General features: G+C 43.0%; 1 protein-coding gene across 1 annotated transcript in view; it reads right to left on the bottom strand.

Moving 5' to 3' along the window:
* Positions 1–16,083, bottom strand: part of LOC136097813 (vasoactive intestinal polypeptide receptor) — a 123,380-nt gene that overhangs the window by 70,210 nt on the left and 37,087 nt on the right. Inside the window, exon 2 of the mRNA XM_065830589.2 lies at positions 8,688–8,784. Coding sequence (XP_065686661.1) covers positions 8,688–8,784 — 97 coding nt within the window. The remainder of the gene's footprint in view (positions 1–8,687; positions 8,785–16,083) is intronic.

The following is a 16,083-nucleotide window of genomic DNA, read 5'->3' as shown; positions in this document are numbered from 1 at the left end:
TAATAAAAGGAAGGGTACAATGGAAGGTTCCTCTACAAACTGTAAGCCACAGACTGCTTGTCTTGCTACTGTAAAGATACTGCAACCCTTAAGCAAAGATGGAGAGAGCTTCATCATGTCAAATCTTCATGATCTGGTTCTTGCTTATTAAATGTGCTGGTGTTTGTGATGGAAATGTGCTTCTCACTCATAAACATAGAGGAGCATGTGCAGAAGCAGGAAGGTTGTGTGGAAGCCCTATACCTCTGTAGGAAGGGACATGAGGGACCAGAAAGCTTTGGTTTCACATTGAGGCATATTTGATGGTTAGAAGGCAAGAGAAAAGCTAGATTTGTGAGACATCAATAATTTAAAAGCTTTCCATAATAGAAACCTTACTTAGGCCAGGAGGAGTTAAAGCATGGTACTTCTGATCTTAACTTTTCACATTCTCCACAATTCCACCTTCCTATGTCAAAAGGTCTGGATATCAAGAAATAAAGGCATCCAGATTACAGAAAGTGCAGTGCACAGTGAAATCAGTGCAAAAATCTCCAACAGCGCCAGCAGGTTTTGGATCTTGGCCATATATTGCAATGGGAATTTGACATAACTTATGGCATATGCTATGTTTTCCAATGTACTTATCCTATGTAAAAACGGTCATGAAAATCCTCTGATACGGTCAGCGGGAAAACAAAAATTAAAAAAAAAATATGAGGAAGGAGAGATTTCTTAACCAGAAATCTGATGGAATGTGAGGGGGACAAATAGAAGCCGTTGTCAAAACTAAAGCTCTCCATAGATGGATTTCATCTGAACAATTATCCAGAGCTTTGAAAATGCTTTGCATTCTCTTTCCATTGGTCTGTAGCAATGGCATTTTCTCCTTATTTTTACAATCTTTGCATAACTAAGGCTGTGTGCATTTATATATTAACCCATGCTAAAGAAACAGCAACAAAAAAGTAACCAGAAGGTCTGATGGCATTTAAAAATGTTACATATTCTCCAAACTAAAATGACTTTTTCAGTAGGAGACTTATGTCCACCAAATGGCTGTTAATACCGACAAGCCACAAGACAGCTGTTCCCATGTCAAATAAACACCGCTGTTTGTCAGAAAGCTTGCAGCCAGGACATGTCAGCAACAGGCAAAACAAAAGAAAAGCCTCCACCCCTACAGCATATTAAGGCAGAAAACAGATGTTGTAAAGTTTTATCTTGTGATTGTGTCACGAAAAATGTGAGGTCAAGGCAAAAGTCAGGTCTTAGCTCTACAGGGAAGAATGATGGGGTGCTGTGTAGATCTGTGTTTGAATTTTATCCTGTTGCTGGTGGGTGTCTGGACTTCAGGTTATAGGGTAGGCTCAGACAGCAGCAAGGAGGTACCACTACTCAACTGGGAATCAGTGGATAGGTCCACCTTGCTTGAGCAGTGGGTTACCAAGAAAGGATGGACAGCCAAATAAAAGCTTTGTAGGGAAAACACTTTTGGGTATTCTTTCCTGAAAAAGAGACTCATGGCCTGAAAGAATGGCCATCAGCGTTGGACTGGATCAACGTAGTCAACACAAAAGTCTGAGGGCTCCTTACATCTATGGTTGAACCTGGGTTTAGCACCATGGCAACATGTGCTTCCTTATCATATTTTAGATGCCAGATTTCCTAGCATGGTGAGGAGAAGGTTATCATCTGAAAAATACAGGGCTACAGGGCAGATTTCTTTTATTGTGGATTTCCAGAGAGGAGGCTCCACATCTGTAAGAGCTGCAGCATGAAGTGTTGGTGGCTGGGAAGTGTTCCAGAGCAGATGAGGAAAGCATTAATGAAAGAAGATCATTTGGAGACACCATGTAGTGGCCTGTCCCAACCAAGTGTCATGGCCACTGTCCAATAACTGGAGGAAAAAATTCTGCTAAATGAAAGACACCTGGACTCTGGTACTGATCCTCTAAGAGAGATAAATGAGAATCTGGGGTTTAAGGTCTTGATGTCACATGGCTGAATTTTCCTCTGTTGTAGGAGATGCCACATTGTTGAGGAATGGAGAGGACTGATGTTATATCTAGAAGCTGCCCGATGCTGCTGATCAGAGCACGACTGAAACCAAGAGGCCCTTTTATCACCTAGACCAGAGTAATAAAGTACAATAAATGAAAAACTAAGGAAAGACAACACGGAAGGGAATCCTGAAGGTCCCTTTGTCTTCAAAGAGATCATTAATATCAAATGTAGGTATTTGGTTTAGACTGTTCTGAATTGCTCCCTAGACTTCATTGTATTTGTTGACTGGATCATCAAGGCTTGACTGAGCTGACCAGCAGTAGTCATTTCATGCCATTCCTGATGTCCCAGGATAGATGAGGTTTTAGAGGGGGTGACGGATATGGTACAAGACTTATGAGAGCCCTACACAATTCTGAAATGACATCTGGAGGCCACACTGATTATCCAAGAGCATCTGATAAGAACTTTGACTTGTGGCCGAGGGCTCACAAGAGTCAACCCCTGTCCAAGAGTCTGACTGTTTTTCTTGACTTTTTCTTTGACTGTCTGGAACCACAGGGACAAACCTGCCTGACTCCCCTGCAAGCAAAGCCTCCCTGCAGACCTTCTCAGCCTGAGGACAGGTCTCTCCTCAGGCTACACCAGTGCCACCTTATATTATTATACAGAGACCCGCTGGGACATCTCTCAAGATGTATCTTTCCCCTGGAAGCCGCCACTCTTCAAATCTGCCAGTTTAGTGGCTCATCTAAATGACCTCACTGCTAATGAGCTTAAACCAGTGAGTGGCCTTTTGCTAATGAAAACATCCATCCTCATGCAGGTGAAGGTGCACCCACATGAGTCCTTAGGAAGTCTCAGAGATGAACCGCAACCCTGATGCAGCCAGAAAACACAGTGCGTCCCCAGCCCTGGGTCCATCCACCCCCTTTCTCCACCCTGCTCTGTGTGCTAACTCAGGCACTTGTGTTGTCATCAGCCATGTAGAGCCTGGTCTAGTGATGGAGCGTCTGGAGAGCTGCTGATAACCCTTCATACAATTCCAACTGACACATCAGCTATCCCCAGAGGTCTTATACAACTGGAAGGTGAGAATTCACTTGAACTTTTGCAAGCAAGGAACTATTAATTATTTCTTATCTTACTGCACCATAAGCAGATGGTGATGAATAAACAGACTCCTCATTTAAACTTCATTAACGTTTTTCCAGCTTGACTTTTAATTTCCATATGTTCACTGCTTCTTCGCCCATCAAACACGCCTTAACTTCTTCAAGGGAGACTAACACAGAATCTCAAGCTCCAAATTTGGCTTTTCAAGCCAGTCTCTTCTCTAGGTCTGTGGAGCAGCAAAAGCAATTTATAGACAATACACAATGTGGACCATTTCCCACTGGGATTCATTTGCATGTGATGATGCTGATGACGAGCTTGCAGGACTCAGCTCTATTGCCTACAACAAGTGTGAAGCATGTACAAGGTTAAGCAGATATGAACATGCATTGGGAGGAGGACTGGCACTCTTTCCTTCTTTAATATTTTCCACTTTTTTGACTTTTTGATTGAGTTTCAAATCCTGCTGGAAAGATGGACAGGTCTAGATTGCAAATATAAAGTGCAGTGCTGAAGTACTTTAGGTACCAGAAGCAACTCAACTCTAGCAGGTCCTTGATGGCTCTTGGCAATTTTCAGTGACACTTAGAAAATCTCATCTGTCTCCACGCTACTGAACTGGGGGGAACAGAGAGACTGAGTACTGGTCTGACTCCCTAAGATGCTGAGAACCTCCAGCTGTGAAGTTCTGAGCTCGTTTCACTTACACTTCTGCAGCTCCTGGAAAAACACCATCCACAAAAGTCTGCACCCAAAGTCATTGCAAATTAGTGTACGATACTATGTACAGATTTACTTGGGAGAAGAAAGGTGGAGAAAGAGAAGAGGCACCTAAACTGGATGACATGAATTTTCTCTTTTGGGATATTATTTCTACCCAGATATATAGTAGTTTCATGCGAATTTAAATTGTAGCTGCTGCCAAAATACTGCATTTCCTATTCCTCTCTCTTGCTACAGTACTTTTATAAGTACGAATCATAAAATAGCTGGACAGCTTTCAGGTTTTTTTGTCCTTACCTTACCCCTGCTAGATAGGACAATATTAATATTTATACCTTAAAGGAGGAAAACTAAGGCCAGGAGTCACCTTAACTGCAGCAACAGTGCTGCTGTAGTTGGAATAATCTATGGATATCAAGTGAGGTAAAGCTTGCAGGGAGACCATCTGTGAGACGAGTGGGACAAAAACATGCTTAGGGTGGGAAATTAAGGCATTCACAGCTAATGATTCACATTTGCATGTCATTGTTACAAGTAGATGTGATCTGTGTCATTCACGGTATTTTCTCTAGTGCATCCCAGCCATGCCTGCCCTGAGAATGACCCGTTTTCTGCCAGGCCAACCAGACACCACATAGATAACAAAACTATAAATTTCACTACTTCAACACCCAGGTACATCCGTGTGTGATGCAATCCAGCAGCACTTTATCCTTAGCTGTGTGATAAGAGGAGGAATAACCCAAACTCATTTTCCAACATGCCAAAACCCAGCAAAAAGTCTTCTACATCACTTCATAGAAATGGTGCAAATGACCTCAATGAGTTGAGTTTCAGGTACTTGAGGAACACAATCTGCCCTGAGATTGGGATGAGGCATTTTGTGCATTATGTCCTGCATTGAGTAGGGAAGAATCCTGCCACTGACACAGTAACAGGTTTTTCAGCACATTTTTTTTTAAATAATGGCTCAAATTATACTGTAAGCACTCTTTTGGGGCCAAAGGGCTGGAAAGATCATCTAGTAAATATGCAAGCCAAAGTTTAGCTTCCTGAAATGCAATTCCGTATGTGGAAAATGAGATTTATGATGTAATTGGGACTTCACCTCATTTGGCCAAATCCCCTTCAAGCCAGTGAACACCAGGACAGGAATCATGTGCAACCTGGGGTTATTTCTAACAAAGTTGAGCTGCTCATTAAGCATTCCCTCATAGTAAATGAAGATCTCATCAACAGGCAAGACAATCTGAACATGATTCATTGCATCCTAAAAGAGATGTCTACACTTGGCCAGAATACACTAGAGCTCCCAAATATCAAGTGAAAGAAATCCCTCACCAGAAGTTATTCCCATGAAATGGCTGTTTACCCATGAGAAACATACTGGTCTCAGTCTACTTAGTCTTGATTTTAATGGTAAAGAATTTAATTCGGTATTGAATCACAACTACCACTCTACATCTTTACTAGATATTTCAGCATGGAGGTAAAAGGATAACAGACTAGCAAGGACAGTCCTACCCATGAAATCCAAGCCAGCATCCTACACACCCTTTCATAAACCGGGCAAGCTCTGCCATGAGGTCAATAAAAGATCTGTTCCTGCAAACCTCCAGAAAGGCTGTTCAGTATCGTCTGATGGTTGCAAACTTCCTTTAAAGTCCAGACTTTGATCTCACAATCGTTTTATTCCCCTCTGTACACGCCGCCAGCTTAAACTGGTCTACTCTGCTGTTTTCTCCCCAGTTGTAGCTTCTGCAGCCCTTCCTGTGCTGAAAAGCCCAGCTGTTCTCACCATGGTTTTGTGATCCCTGTTTCTCTCCTGTGTCTTTGCTAAAGTCTCTTTAAATGTGGGTGACTTCACCGATACTGAATCACACTCAAAATAGGGAACAGAGAGACTCCCATCCCGCTAATAACAAACAACAGATCTGTGGTCCGGGACTGCTGACAGCAAAAAAAGCCACTGGCACCTACTACCAGGACCAGAAACACAGAGATTTAATTTGAAAAGAAAGTATCGGTATCACCCATGCATATATATACCCGCTATAAGGAATGGGTGTTGGAAGACAAAACAGCAAAGACAGACATTATTGTTTATCAGTGCAAATCTACCTGGTTATCTTGAGCTGGTGATCAATCTCAGCTCTACGGTCAGGTGCTCTTAATAAGTGACTAATCTATCCGACATCTCAAATTACGCCTGTGATTAAGCCTCCCTGATCAATACAATGGATAATGGCTTCCAAACAAAGCTTTATTTCCAGACTGTGCTGAAATGGTGCGTTTTCTTATTTCCACTCATTTAATTAGAAAGGATAACAAATCGGTTGTTAAACCTCAAGTGATTTTCTTTTTGCTGAGAGGATGTGGAATGTGCAGAAACCAACACACCTACCTGGCCATAAATCAAGGTATTTATGTTACGGATGGCAGGGAATCTCAATTGCTTTCCATTCTCCTTCTCTGGAGGACGGAACTGTGTTCAAATTACATTTTTCCTGGGAGTTTTACTAGGATTATGTTTGAAGTTACCTGTCCACACCATCCACGCTACTTTCACAACAGACTTCTCCATAAGATGATCCACCCATAGTCACCCATTTGAGAGCCAACAACTTTTGAGATGCTGGTTTCTTTCTTTTGATTGCAAGGGCAGCCATGAGTATTTAGGTAAGTTACTGAGCAATTAAATACCTGGTCTTTTGGGGCAAATGGATGCCAACTGCTTTCCACACAGTTTGCATTGTAAAATTTGGTTGCACACACACACTTATTCCACTCTGATGTCATCAATGACCATTTCTACCCAGGACATGCAGATCCACCAGTGACATCTGACATTAACTCAGGAGTAGCAGGTACTGTCTCCATGGAGAAAAACATTTTATAGTGCTCACAACAGCAATTTCTGAATCAGTCCCATTTTATGACTATAGGTAGTGACTGGTGGAAATGTAAAATTATCCCAGTCCAATATTTCAGCACTACATTATGAAAAACAGACTCCAAAGGATTGTTTTGTACTTGCTAGTGCTTGGGCATTAAGAGCTTGCAACATGATTGAGTGTGTTTTTACATCAGAATCAGAAAAAATATTTTCAATGGTTGAATCAATGTAGAGAAAAGAAAAAGCTGCTTTGGATTAAAATTTATAATGAGAAAAATAAGTTTGAAAAACCAGAAAAAATTTAACACTTCAAGTATTTTTCTTCTGTTTTGAACGTATGCTAATTGAATTTCTTTAAATGTTGATGGAAATGAAATGAAGCATTTAGTTTGCTTTCAAATTAATGTTTTTAACTACCTTGACTTTTCCCTTTACTGGATTCCAGGAGAATATTTTGTCAAAGGGCTCCATTTAACTGTACAGGGACTCTTGAAATAATTTCCGAATCAAAGAAAACCATGGCTTAGTAAATAAAAGCAGGGGCCAAAAGCCATCCTTGAATTCAGTAAAGCTCCTCCAGGGATCAGCTTATCCCCAGGATCCTAGTCTATCATTTATAAGCATTGTGCAGAGCAGTCCTTCAGTCTACAGCCTTCCTGCAAGCAATGCCAAGGGAGAGAGGATGAGAAGACATCCTCTTCCATGTTTTGCCTCTTACAGGAAATTTTAAGCGGGATGCTCATCTTCCCACCCCCTCCACCTTGTTTCTGAAGTCTGACAGGTTACTATTGGTCCCTACAACTCCTTTACTCACAAAACCAGGACTTCTAACTTGAGAGAGGCACTTGGAGGGGGAGAGGTACAACGTGGTGCCTCAACTTGGAACTTTGACAGCACTGCTACAGGATGGGATGGGATGGGATGGGATGGGATGGGATGGGATGGGATGGGATGGGATGGGATGGGATGGGATGGGATGGGATGGGATGGGATGGGATGGGACAGCAGCAAAACCAGAAGCTTCCTTTCTCTGTCACACTGAACTCTACAATTCAAGAGCAAGCATGGGTGGTGGTGTCAAAATTTCACAACCCCTTCGCAGGTTTCCCACTGGGGAATTGTATTGGCATCAATCCTTTTAATGTAACCCACCTGTGTCCTGTCTCGCAGGTTGGTTTGCAGCTCCTCTGCTCAAAGCAACATCCCATAGCCTTTCTCCTGCTCTGAAACCCCATGTGCCCAATGCATGGTGTGTCATGCCTGCTCCTCAAGGGAGACACAACTCCGTGGCTGCTGCCTGAGGCTGAGATGGAGAAACCTTGGGAGGCTGGAGGGCAAAGGTGGCATCATGGACCTGGCCCTCCTCTCCTAAAGCAGAGAGTGGGTTAAGCAGACCAGAAAGCCTTCCAGGAGGAGTGCCCAATGTGGTGGGTGCTCCATGTCATATGAACTAGGAGACGATCTCAACCACCCGGCCCAACTTCATAGATACCTTGAAGCTTTGGAGCACACCCTTCCTTCCTCTGCTTCACCACCAGGACAGAAGTAATTTTGGCATGGGGATGCAAGGGCAGTTCAACAGAAGGTGAAAGTCACCATGGCTTCCCTTGAAGCAAACGAAGGCCTATGAGAACTTCTGGCTTTCAGATCCCTGGGAAAAATTGGTTAAGGCACTTCCAGTTCAGAGAGCAAGATGACTGTGATTAAACACATTAAGACACTTAAGGTATGCTTACCCAGCTGGGAGGCAGTGAGTGTCCCCCAGAGAGCTTTTCAAACTCTTGGTTGATCGATTCATATTTTGGAAGTACCTATTTGTCTCCCTCCTAATGTGAGAGCTGAACATCAGCTGGAGTGACTGCCCTGCTCCAGCAGCAGAATTGGTGAGAAGTGGCACAGACAAGCGAGAAGTGAGGTTGGGTGATGTTGGCTTGTAGACCAGGGAGAGAAGAAAGAGTCCTCATACCTGAAGTCTGGTTATCCCCAACAAACTCTGCAAAGCACTGGCTACGTTCCTCTTCAATCTCCTGCATGATGCTGCACTCTGGTCGTGTGCTGGATGCCTGCAGAAAGGGCAGAGGAGAAGGAGAGAGTGAGCAAAACCCACCTGTCTTCAGAGATGCATTCCTGGGGATTTGTGGCCATCTGTGCTCTCCTGGGCCACTGCATAGTAAGGGAGTGGAGCATCTCCCTTATGAGGAAAGGCTGAGGGACCTGGGGCTCTGGAGCTGGAGAAGAGGAGACTGAGGGGTGACCTCATTAATGGTTACAGATATATAAAGGGGGAGTGTCAGGAGGATGGAGCCAGGCTCTTCTCGATGACAACCAAGGATAGGACAAGAGGCAATGGGTACAAACTGGAACACAGGAGGTTCCACTTAAATTTGAGAAGAAACTTCTTCTCAGTGAGGGTACCAGAGCCTGGCCCAGGCTGCCCAGGGAGGTTGTGGAGTCTCCTTCTCTGCAGACATTCAAACCCGCCTGGACACCTTCCTGTGGAACCTCAGCTGGGTGTTCCTGCTCCATGGGGGGATTGCACTGGATGAGCTTTCCAGGGCCCTTCCAACCCCTGAAATTCTGTGATTCTGTGATAATAGGGAAAAAATTCTTCACAAAAAGTGTTGTGAAACAGTGGAACAGGCTGCCCAGGGAAGTGGTGGAGTCACCATCCCTGGACAGATTTAAAAGGCATTTAGATGAGATTCTCAGAGACGCAGTTTAGTGCTAGAGTTAGGTTATGGTTGGATTCGATAATCTTGATGGTCACTTCCAACCAGAATGATTCTACTATTCTATATACATCCAGCCTTATTTTATGTTTGCTTGAGAGAAGGGAGCGCAACCCAGAGCCTGCTGAAAAAAAACATCATTTCCTTCCATGCCTTCCTTTAAAAAAAAATAAAACAGCCTATTTTTTTCTGATGATAAGGAGCAATTCTGCTTCTTATTGCTCCGAAAACCCTGCCTGAGAAACCTAACACCACCAGCTATCTAGGGCAGGAAGACGGTAGTTTTAATATTCATGCCGAGAGCAGTGGGATCTGTGCTTACATGGATTATTCCCTCTGTTCTCACATGGCCTGCCTCCTGGCTCATGCTAATTCAAAGCAAAACAAAAACCAAATCAAATAAGAACAAAATCTCTGATGCAGATTAGGAGATCAAGGAGCTAAAAAGCAGGAAATTCCCAATGACAAGACTTTTTCCCCCAAGTGGTTTCTCCTCAGTCAGACCTAATTATATTGTATTTGTAATACAACGGTGGCTGTAAGTGTTCAGGTAATTAATCGTGGACTCCTTACAGCACGTAATTTATGAACAGCCTCAATCAAAAATGTGCAAATGAAAACTTGCAGTTTGAAGAAGGGGTGGACAACGAGTCACACAACATGTCCCCTTGTCACCAACACACTCTCAACTTGGAATCCCTTCCTACACTGCAAGCAGGACTTGAGGTCCCATTATGCACAAAACCCCATCTCTTCAAAAAAGAGATTGGAAATGGCATTCAGTCAGAAGAAACCTCTTCAGAAACTCAACTGCAAAGAGACGGTGAGAGCAGAAGTCTCGGTTAGAGTTTGTATGGTTAAATATGATGCAGGAAAAACCATGACCGGGGTGAGATTCAGAGACAGATTTTGATGACGAGGGATGAGCCTTTGCCTGTAAGAAGTCATTAATTCAGTGTTCATTCTTTCTGGATTTTGGAAAAAGCATAGATTTTCATGAGAAAAAGGCAGAGAAAGAGAAAAAAGAGAAGGTCTTTTCATGTCCTGTTTGAAAATGTGTGAGCTATTTCTCTATATTTGCCAGTCAAGTTTGTAAGACAGAAGACCGAGAAATCCTTTGAAGGAACAATTGCTTGATGTAAAATGCCTTTTGGATGAAAATTATAAAATAATTTAGCATATTAAATTTATTCTTGCCTTTTCTTATTAACCCAGCCAGCACTCTCCCCTGTTTTACCCCATGTCTTGTTCAGACTGTATTTTCCTTTAGGTTGGGAATGGGCCTTGATTAGTAGTGTATAAACAAGTAATTATCTACTTTTCTAGTCAAATTAAAAATAAATAAAAAACAAACATGAAAAGAGGGGAATTACTTGGAGTTGTCTTGATACTCAAATGTTTCTTTTTCCCAAAGGGAAACAGATCTTAGGAAATTTTATTTTGGCTCATCTAAAATACCATAAATTCACTTTGTTTTGATTTACAGTGCTTCTTGCCTTTTTATTTTAACCTTAAAAAAGTGTGAGGAGAAGCGTGAGAGATTTGCAGAACACTTGCTGTAAAAATAAAGATTGAAATGTTTTCAAAACATTCTGACTTTTTTAAAGAGAAGTTTTAACTCTCTGGACTAAAACTATTGCCAAATTCATCTCACATCTATAAATAACTCAAGTTTTCACTTAATAAATTAATTCATACAGCTCTAACTTTGATCAGGGTTGGCAAAGCACTGTGTACTTCTACAACTTTTTTCTTTTTGTATGCAGTAAATTTTCTACCAAGTCCATTAGCAAGTACTTCACGGCCACATCTTCACTAAAAACACATGCCTAAATTGGTTGATTCCATATTTACCCCTATGGCCTGGTATTTACTTCTGAGTAAATATTTTATCACCTTTTAAAAAAAATGAGGCTGATTCATCGTTAGTATTCTGGAAAAACGGGCTTGTGATAGATTCCGATAAACTTGATCATAGATGTAACTTTAAAAAATCTCATCTTTTTTCATACTGGTCCAAGAGGAAAGACAACTATGTAAGGCAAACCTCTGGAAAAAGTGTGTCCAATAGCTAAACCACCAAAACACCTGTGATCTTGGATTTGTAGTGCTGGTGTTGACTTGCTGTGAGCTTTTAAGCAAGGTGTGTGGATCTGTTGACTGAAGGACTATTTTAGTGCCAGATCTGCACTGATTTCAAGCAGAGGCAGACACTGAAGTGGGATTTAGTCTCCCTAATAGAGGTACCTGGCCTCAGTTGAGATGTCCTAGGGTATCCCTTTTGGCCAACAGCTTCTACTTCAGGTAACACAGGTCCATGTAAATTGTACGTTGGACCCATCAACCCCCAAACAGGTACTTCAAATATATTAAGCTCTCTAAAACAGTACTAGATACTTGAAAGCAAACAAACAGTAAGTTTGTGGATGACACCACGCTGGCTGGATCGATGAGCTGAGGCCAATTGTCTGAGGTTTAACAAGGCCAAGTGCCAGGTCCTACATATGGGTCACAACAACCCCATGAACCCTGCAGGCTCGGGGAAGAGCGGCTCGAAAGTTCCTGAGGGAAAAGGACCTGGGGGTGATGGTGACAGTGGTTGAACATGAGCCAGAGTGTGCTCAGGTGGCCAAGAGGCCACCAGCATCCTGGCTGGGACCAGCACTGGTGTGGCCAGCAGGCCCAGGGCAGTGACCGTCCTTGTGCTGGGCACTGGGGAGGCCAAACCACAAATCCTGGGACCAGTTTTGGGTCCCTCACACCAAGAAAGGCCTTGAGGTGCTGGAGCGAGTTGAGAGAAGGGAACGGAGCTGGTGAGGGGCTGGAGCACAAGGGTGATGGGAGCGGCTGAGGGACCTGGGGGGTTCAGCTGGAGAACAGGAGCTGAGGGGAGACCTTCTGATCTCTGAACTGCCTGAAAGGAGCTTGGAGCATGGAGAGGTTGGTCTCTTCTCCCTAGTAACAAGTGATAGGAGAAAAGGAAATCACCTAAGTTGCACCAGGTGAGGTTTAGGGCCGTTGGGCATTGGAACAGGCTCCTCAGCGCAGTGGTGGACTTACCATCCATGGAGGTGTTTACTATAAAAAGACATGTAGATGTGGTACTTAGGGACATTGTTTAGAGTTGGATTTGACAGCGTTAATGGTTGGTCTTGATCTTAAAGGTCCTTTCCAACCTAAATGATTCTATGATTCCATAAAAGACCACAAATGAACAAAGAGTAGGATGCATCTCACCTTCTCTCTCAGTGGCACACATTTTCCTTCATTTTAGCTGGGTAAAAGCTATATACTTAGTCTGAACTGATTTTTACTATTCCTTCTAGTCCACAGAGAGCTAGTGAGCATCAGCCCTAAAGGCTTTCATCCCACTTCACTGGCTGTAGCTGGACCAGTTCAAACTAAAATACCTCCTATTTAGCCGGGGAAGGTCAGTGATGTGTGAATTTAATGTCTAAAGACCTTTAACTGAATCATCAAGGTCAACAAACAGGCTCACATTGGAGGCCTTCTAGTTTATGGCTCATTTTCCACATTAACTAAATAAGTAAATAAATAACTCAAACAATCGCAGCAACCCTCCTTCTACTTCCCTAGTGATAACACTAAAAACCCTCACATATCACAGCTGTCATTGCTATAGGCTAACAAAGGCAGCTGGGATAATAATAAAAAAAAATAAATCACAGTTTTAAGCATCATTAGGAAACCAAAAAGTGCCTTTTTTTTTTTTTTTTTTGTTGGTAGATCATCAATTCAGTTGTCACGATGGTGAGTTGGGCAACAAGTTCAGCTGCCTTAATTCACCTCTCAGCTGACAAAATGCTCCTGTTTGAAAAGACCCCTCAAGAGCTGTGGGCCTTGCCTGCCAAGGGGGATCTTAACTCTCCTGCCTTGGTGTATTCATCCTAGAAAAGCTTGAAGTAGACTTTACAGATAGCTTGGTACAAACTCACTTTATGACTTTACATCTTCCCCAGTTTTGTTTTGTTTTGTTTTTCTGAATTATTTTGTTAGGTGTGGAGTTTTTTTGTTTGTTTCTTTCTGTGGAAAAGGCAGAGATTTTGACTTTTGGCATCTTTCACTGCAGCTGGCAACTGGCCATGCAGACACGGGGCTGAGGACTACACTAATACACATTTCCCTTCCAAAAATTTTAGATAAAGGGAAAGCATGACCAGCTCTGGTTAGCTCACATTAACATGAGCCAGTGAACAGCAATCCAGCTTCCTGGACATATCCGTTGTGGGTGAAGCTGCAACTCAATAAACCCAGCTTTGCTAAGCCCTCCCGGCAAGCCCAAGATACCACATAAAAATTGCAGTGGGTTTGTCAGGGGTCATTTTTCCTGCACGCACTCTGAAGCTCCGAGCAGAGAAACTAAGAGAATGTTTTTGTGGATGTGATTTCCTGCAGCTCTGAATTCTGATGCAACTCTCATGTGGAATTATCCCCAAAGTCTTTATTAATGAGAGTTTTCCTTCCCACCGGATCCCAACAATTGTTAGGGGATTATGGCACAGCCTGCTACTGCAAAGAAAGCCATTGTGTACACTCTTTAATTAAATACAGTTCAGAGGATTGTCACAGACTGAAGGAGCCACAGAAATGTTTAGTCTTGTCTATGGTGTTTGCCACCAGCAGGGCCAGGGTAACCATGGGCCAACTCCTTTGTTCACATAGCAACTCCTCAAAGGCAGGTGGGGTTCACTGGGAAGCCACAGCTGCAGGTAAGCAGGAGTATGAGCCCAAAAGAAGTGACATGAGCCTCAGTAACAACCTTTCTCCTGATCCCAGTGTGTTCCTGGGCTTATCTGGAGCTCACTGTATGGAGACTACAGCAGAGATGAGGACCAGGGTGACAACAGTGATAATAGGTTTTGGAGTCAAACAAGGAAGGAGGAGAATTGGAAAGCATACAGATGACGAAATTGTATCCCTCTGCCATTTCTGTTCAGCTCCCAGAGCCTACACAGTAGAATGATAGAATAGTTTGGGTTGGAAGGGACCTTCCAAGCTCATCCAGTGCCACCCCTGCCATGAGCAGGGACATCTTCACCAGCTCAGGTTGCTCAGAGCCCTGTCCAGCCTGGCCTGGGATGTCTCCAGGGATGAGACATCCAACAGCTCTCTGGGCAACCTGGGACAGTGTTTCATCACCCTCAGTGTAAAAAATTTCTTCCTCATGTCCAGCCTGAATCTTCCCTTGTCCTATCGCACCAGGTCCTGCTAAAAAGTCTGTCCCCATCTTTCTTACAGTCCCTTTTTAAGCATGGAAAAGCCACAATAAGATCTCCCTGGAGCTTCTCTTCTCCAGCTGAACACCCCAACTCTCTCAGCTTGTCCTCCCAGCAGAGCTGTTCCAGCCTTGGGTCATTTCTGTGGCTCCTCTGGCCCCTCTCCAACAGGTCCATGTCTGCCCTGTGCTGAGGGTTCTGGAGTTGGAGCGGTGACATATGGGTACACTTCCCGTTATCTGAATGAAACTTACTTACACCATTACTACCTTCCCATAGCTTCTGTGAAGGTAGTAATGGTACAAGACACAACCATCAGTTGCCTTCCTACAGTTTCTATAACTTGACTTCAGTCACTGCTGTAGGTGAAGATGGAGTTTCTTAACCCTTTTTCATGTGGACAGTGAAGGAAATGAGAGATTTAAGCATGCAGGTCTTATTTCAAGCCTCAGTAGCATAACCTGAAGAGACCTACTTCTGGCTAGTTGCCAGAAGAGTTCACCCTTAATTTCAGTCCAGGGCCTTTCATTTATGCTCATCATTTACAGGAACACAGGACTGATGGAACTTCTTATGCAACAATCATGGCTTTGATTTCTTCCATAACTTATTCAGCTCTGTCTTAAAACTAGATTTTCAGTTTCTTTTTCATTTCTTCCTTTTGAACATCCCCAGGAAAATGCAGTTTTATTCCTTAAAACCCTGAGTCAAAAAAGGTATGGTGTTCAAGTGCAAGAATGACAAAGAGAGTCGACCAAAGGAAGAAACTGACAAAGGATTTTTATCTATACTGATGGGTAACACAATTTCCAACAATATCACCATCAAGTTTAAAAGCTGCAAAAGCTCTAGTCTTCTTGAGAAAATTAAAAAAAATGAAACTATTTATGGAGTGTTATAATTATTTGCACTTCTAAAGGACCTTTGTCTAAGAATCCAAAACCAGGTTACAAATATGCCATGACAGCACGGGAAAGTAAATGCTAGATACCAATAATATGGGCATAAAGTGAGAGATAAGACCAAGTTCAAAACACACGAAACACTCAGTGTTTAAAAAAGGACTTGCAAAACCAATGTTTTTTAAGCAGAGGCAAGCTATATTTTGCTATGACCTCTACTCATGCTGTAAATACACCACTCTGCAACCAGCCATCAGTAAGGGATTTTCAGAGCACGGGTACCGGCATTTGTCCCTAGGAGACTATTCCAACTAAAAGAGGTCCAGGCAAATACCCAAATATCCTGACTCTCGCTTTGCTGTTCAAACCACTCCATTTTATGCCTCTGCCAAATATAATCATGCCAATAACAGACCTATCATTTGACGAGGAAAGCAGATGTCTTTTTTCCAGCTCGTCTAAGCAGGGCCTGTTAAACAAAGGCAACTTGGCCA

Source organism: Patagioenas fasciata, chromosome 2 (genome assembly GCF_037038585.1).
Source record: "Patagioenas fasciata isolate bPatFas1 chromosome 2, bPatFas1.hap1, whole genome shotgun sequence".
Classification (NCBI taxonomy): Eukaryota; Metazoa; Chordata; class Aves; order Columbiformes; family Columbidae; genus Patagioenas; species Patagioenas fasciata.
The sequence above is the reverse complement of the archived record's forward strand: the minus strand, read 5'-3'. Positions and strand labels throughout refer to the sequence as shown.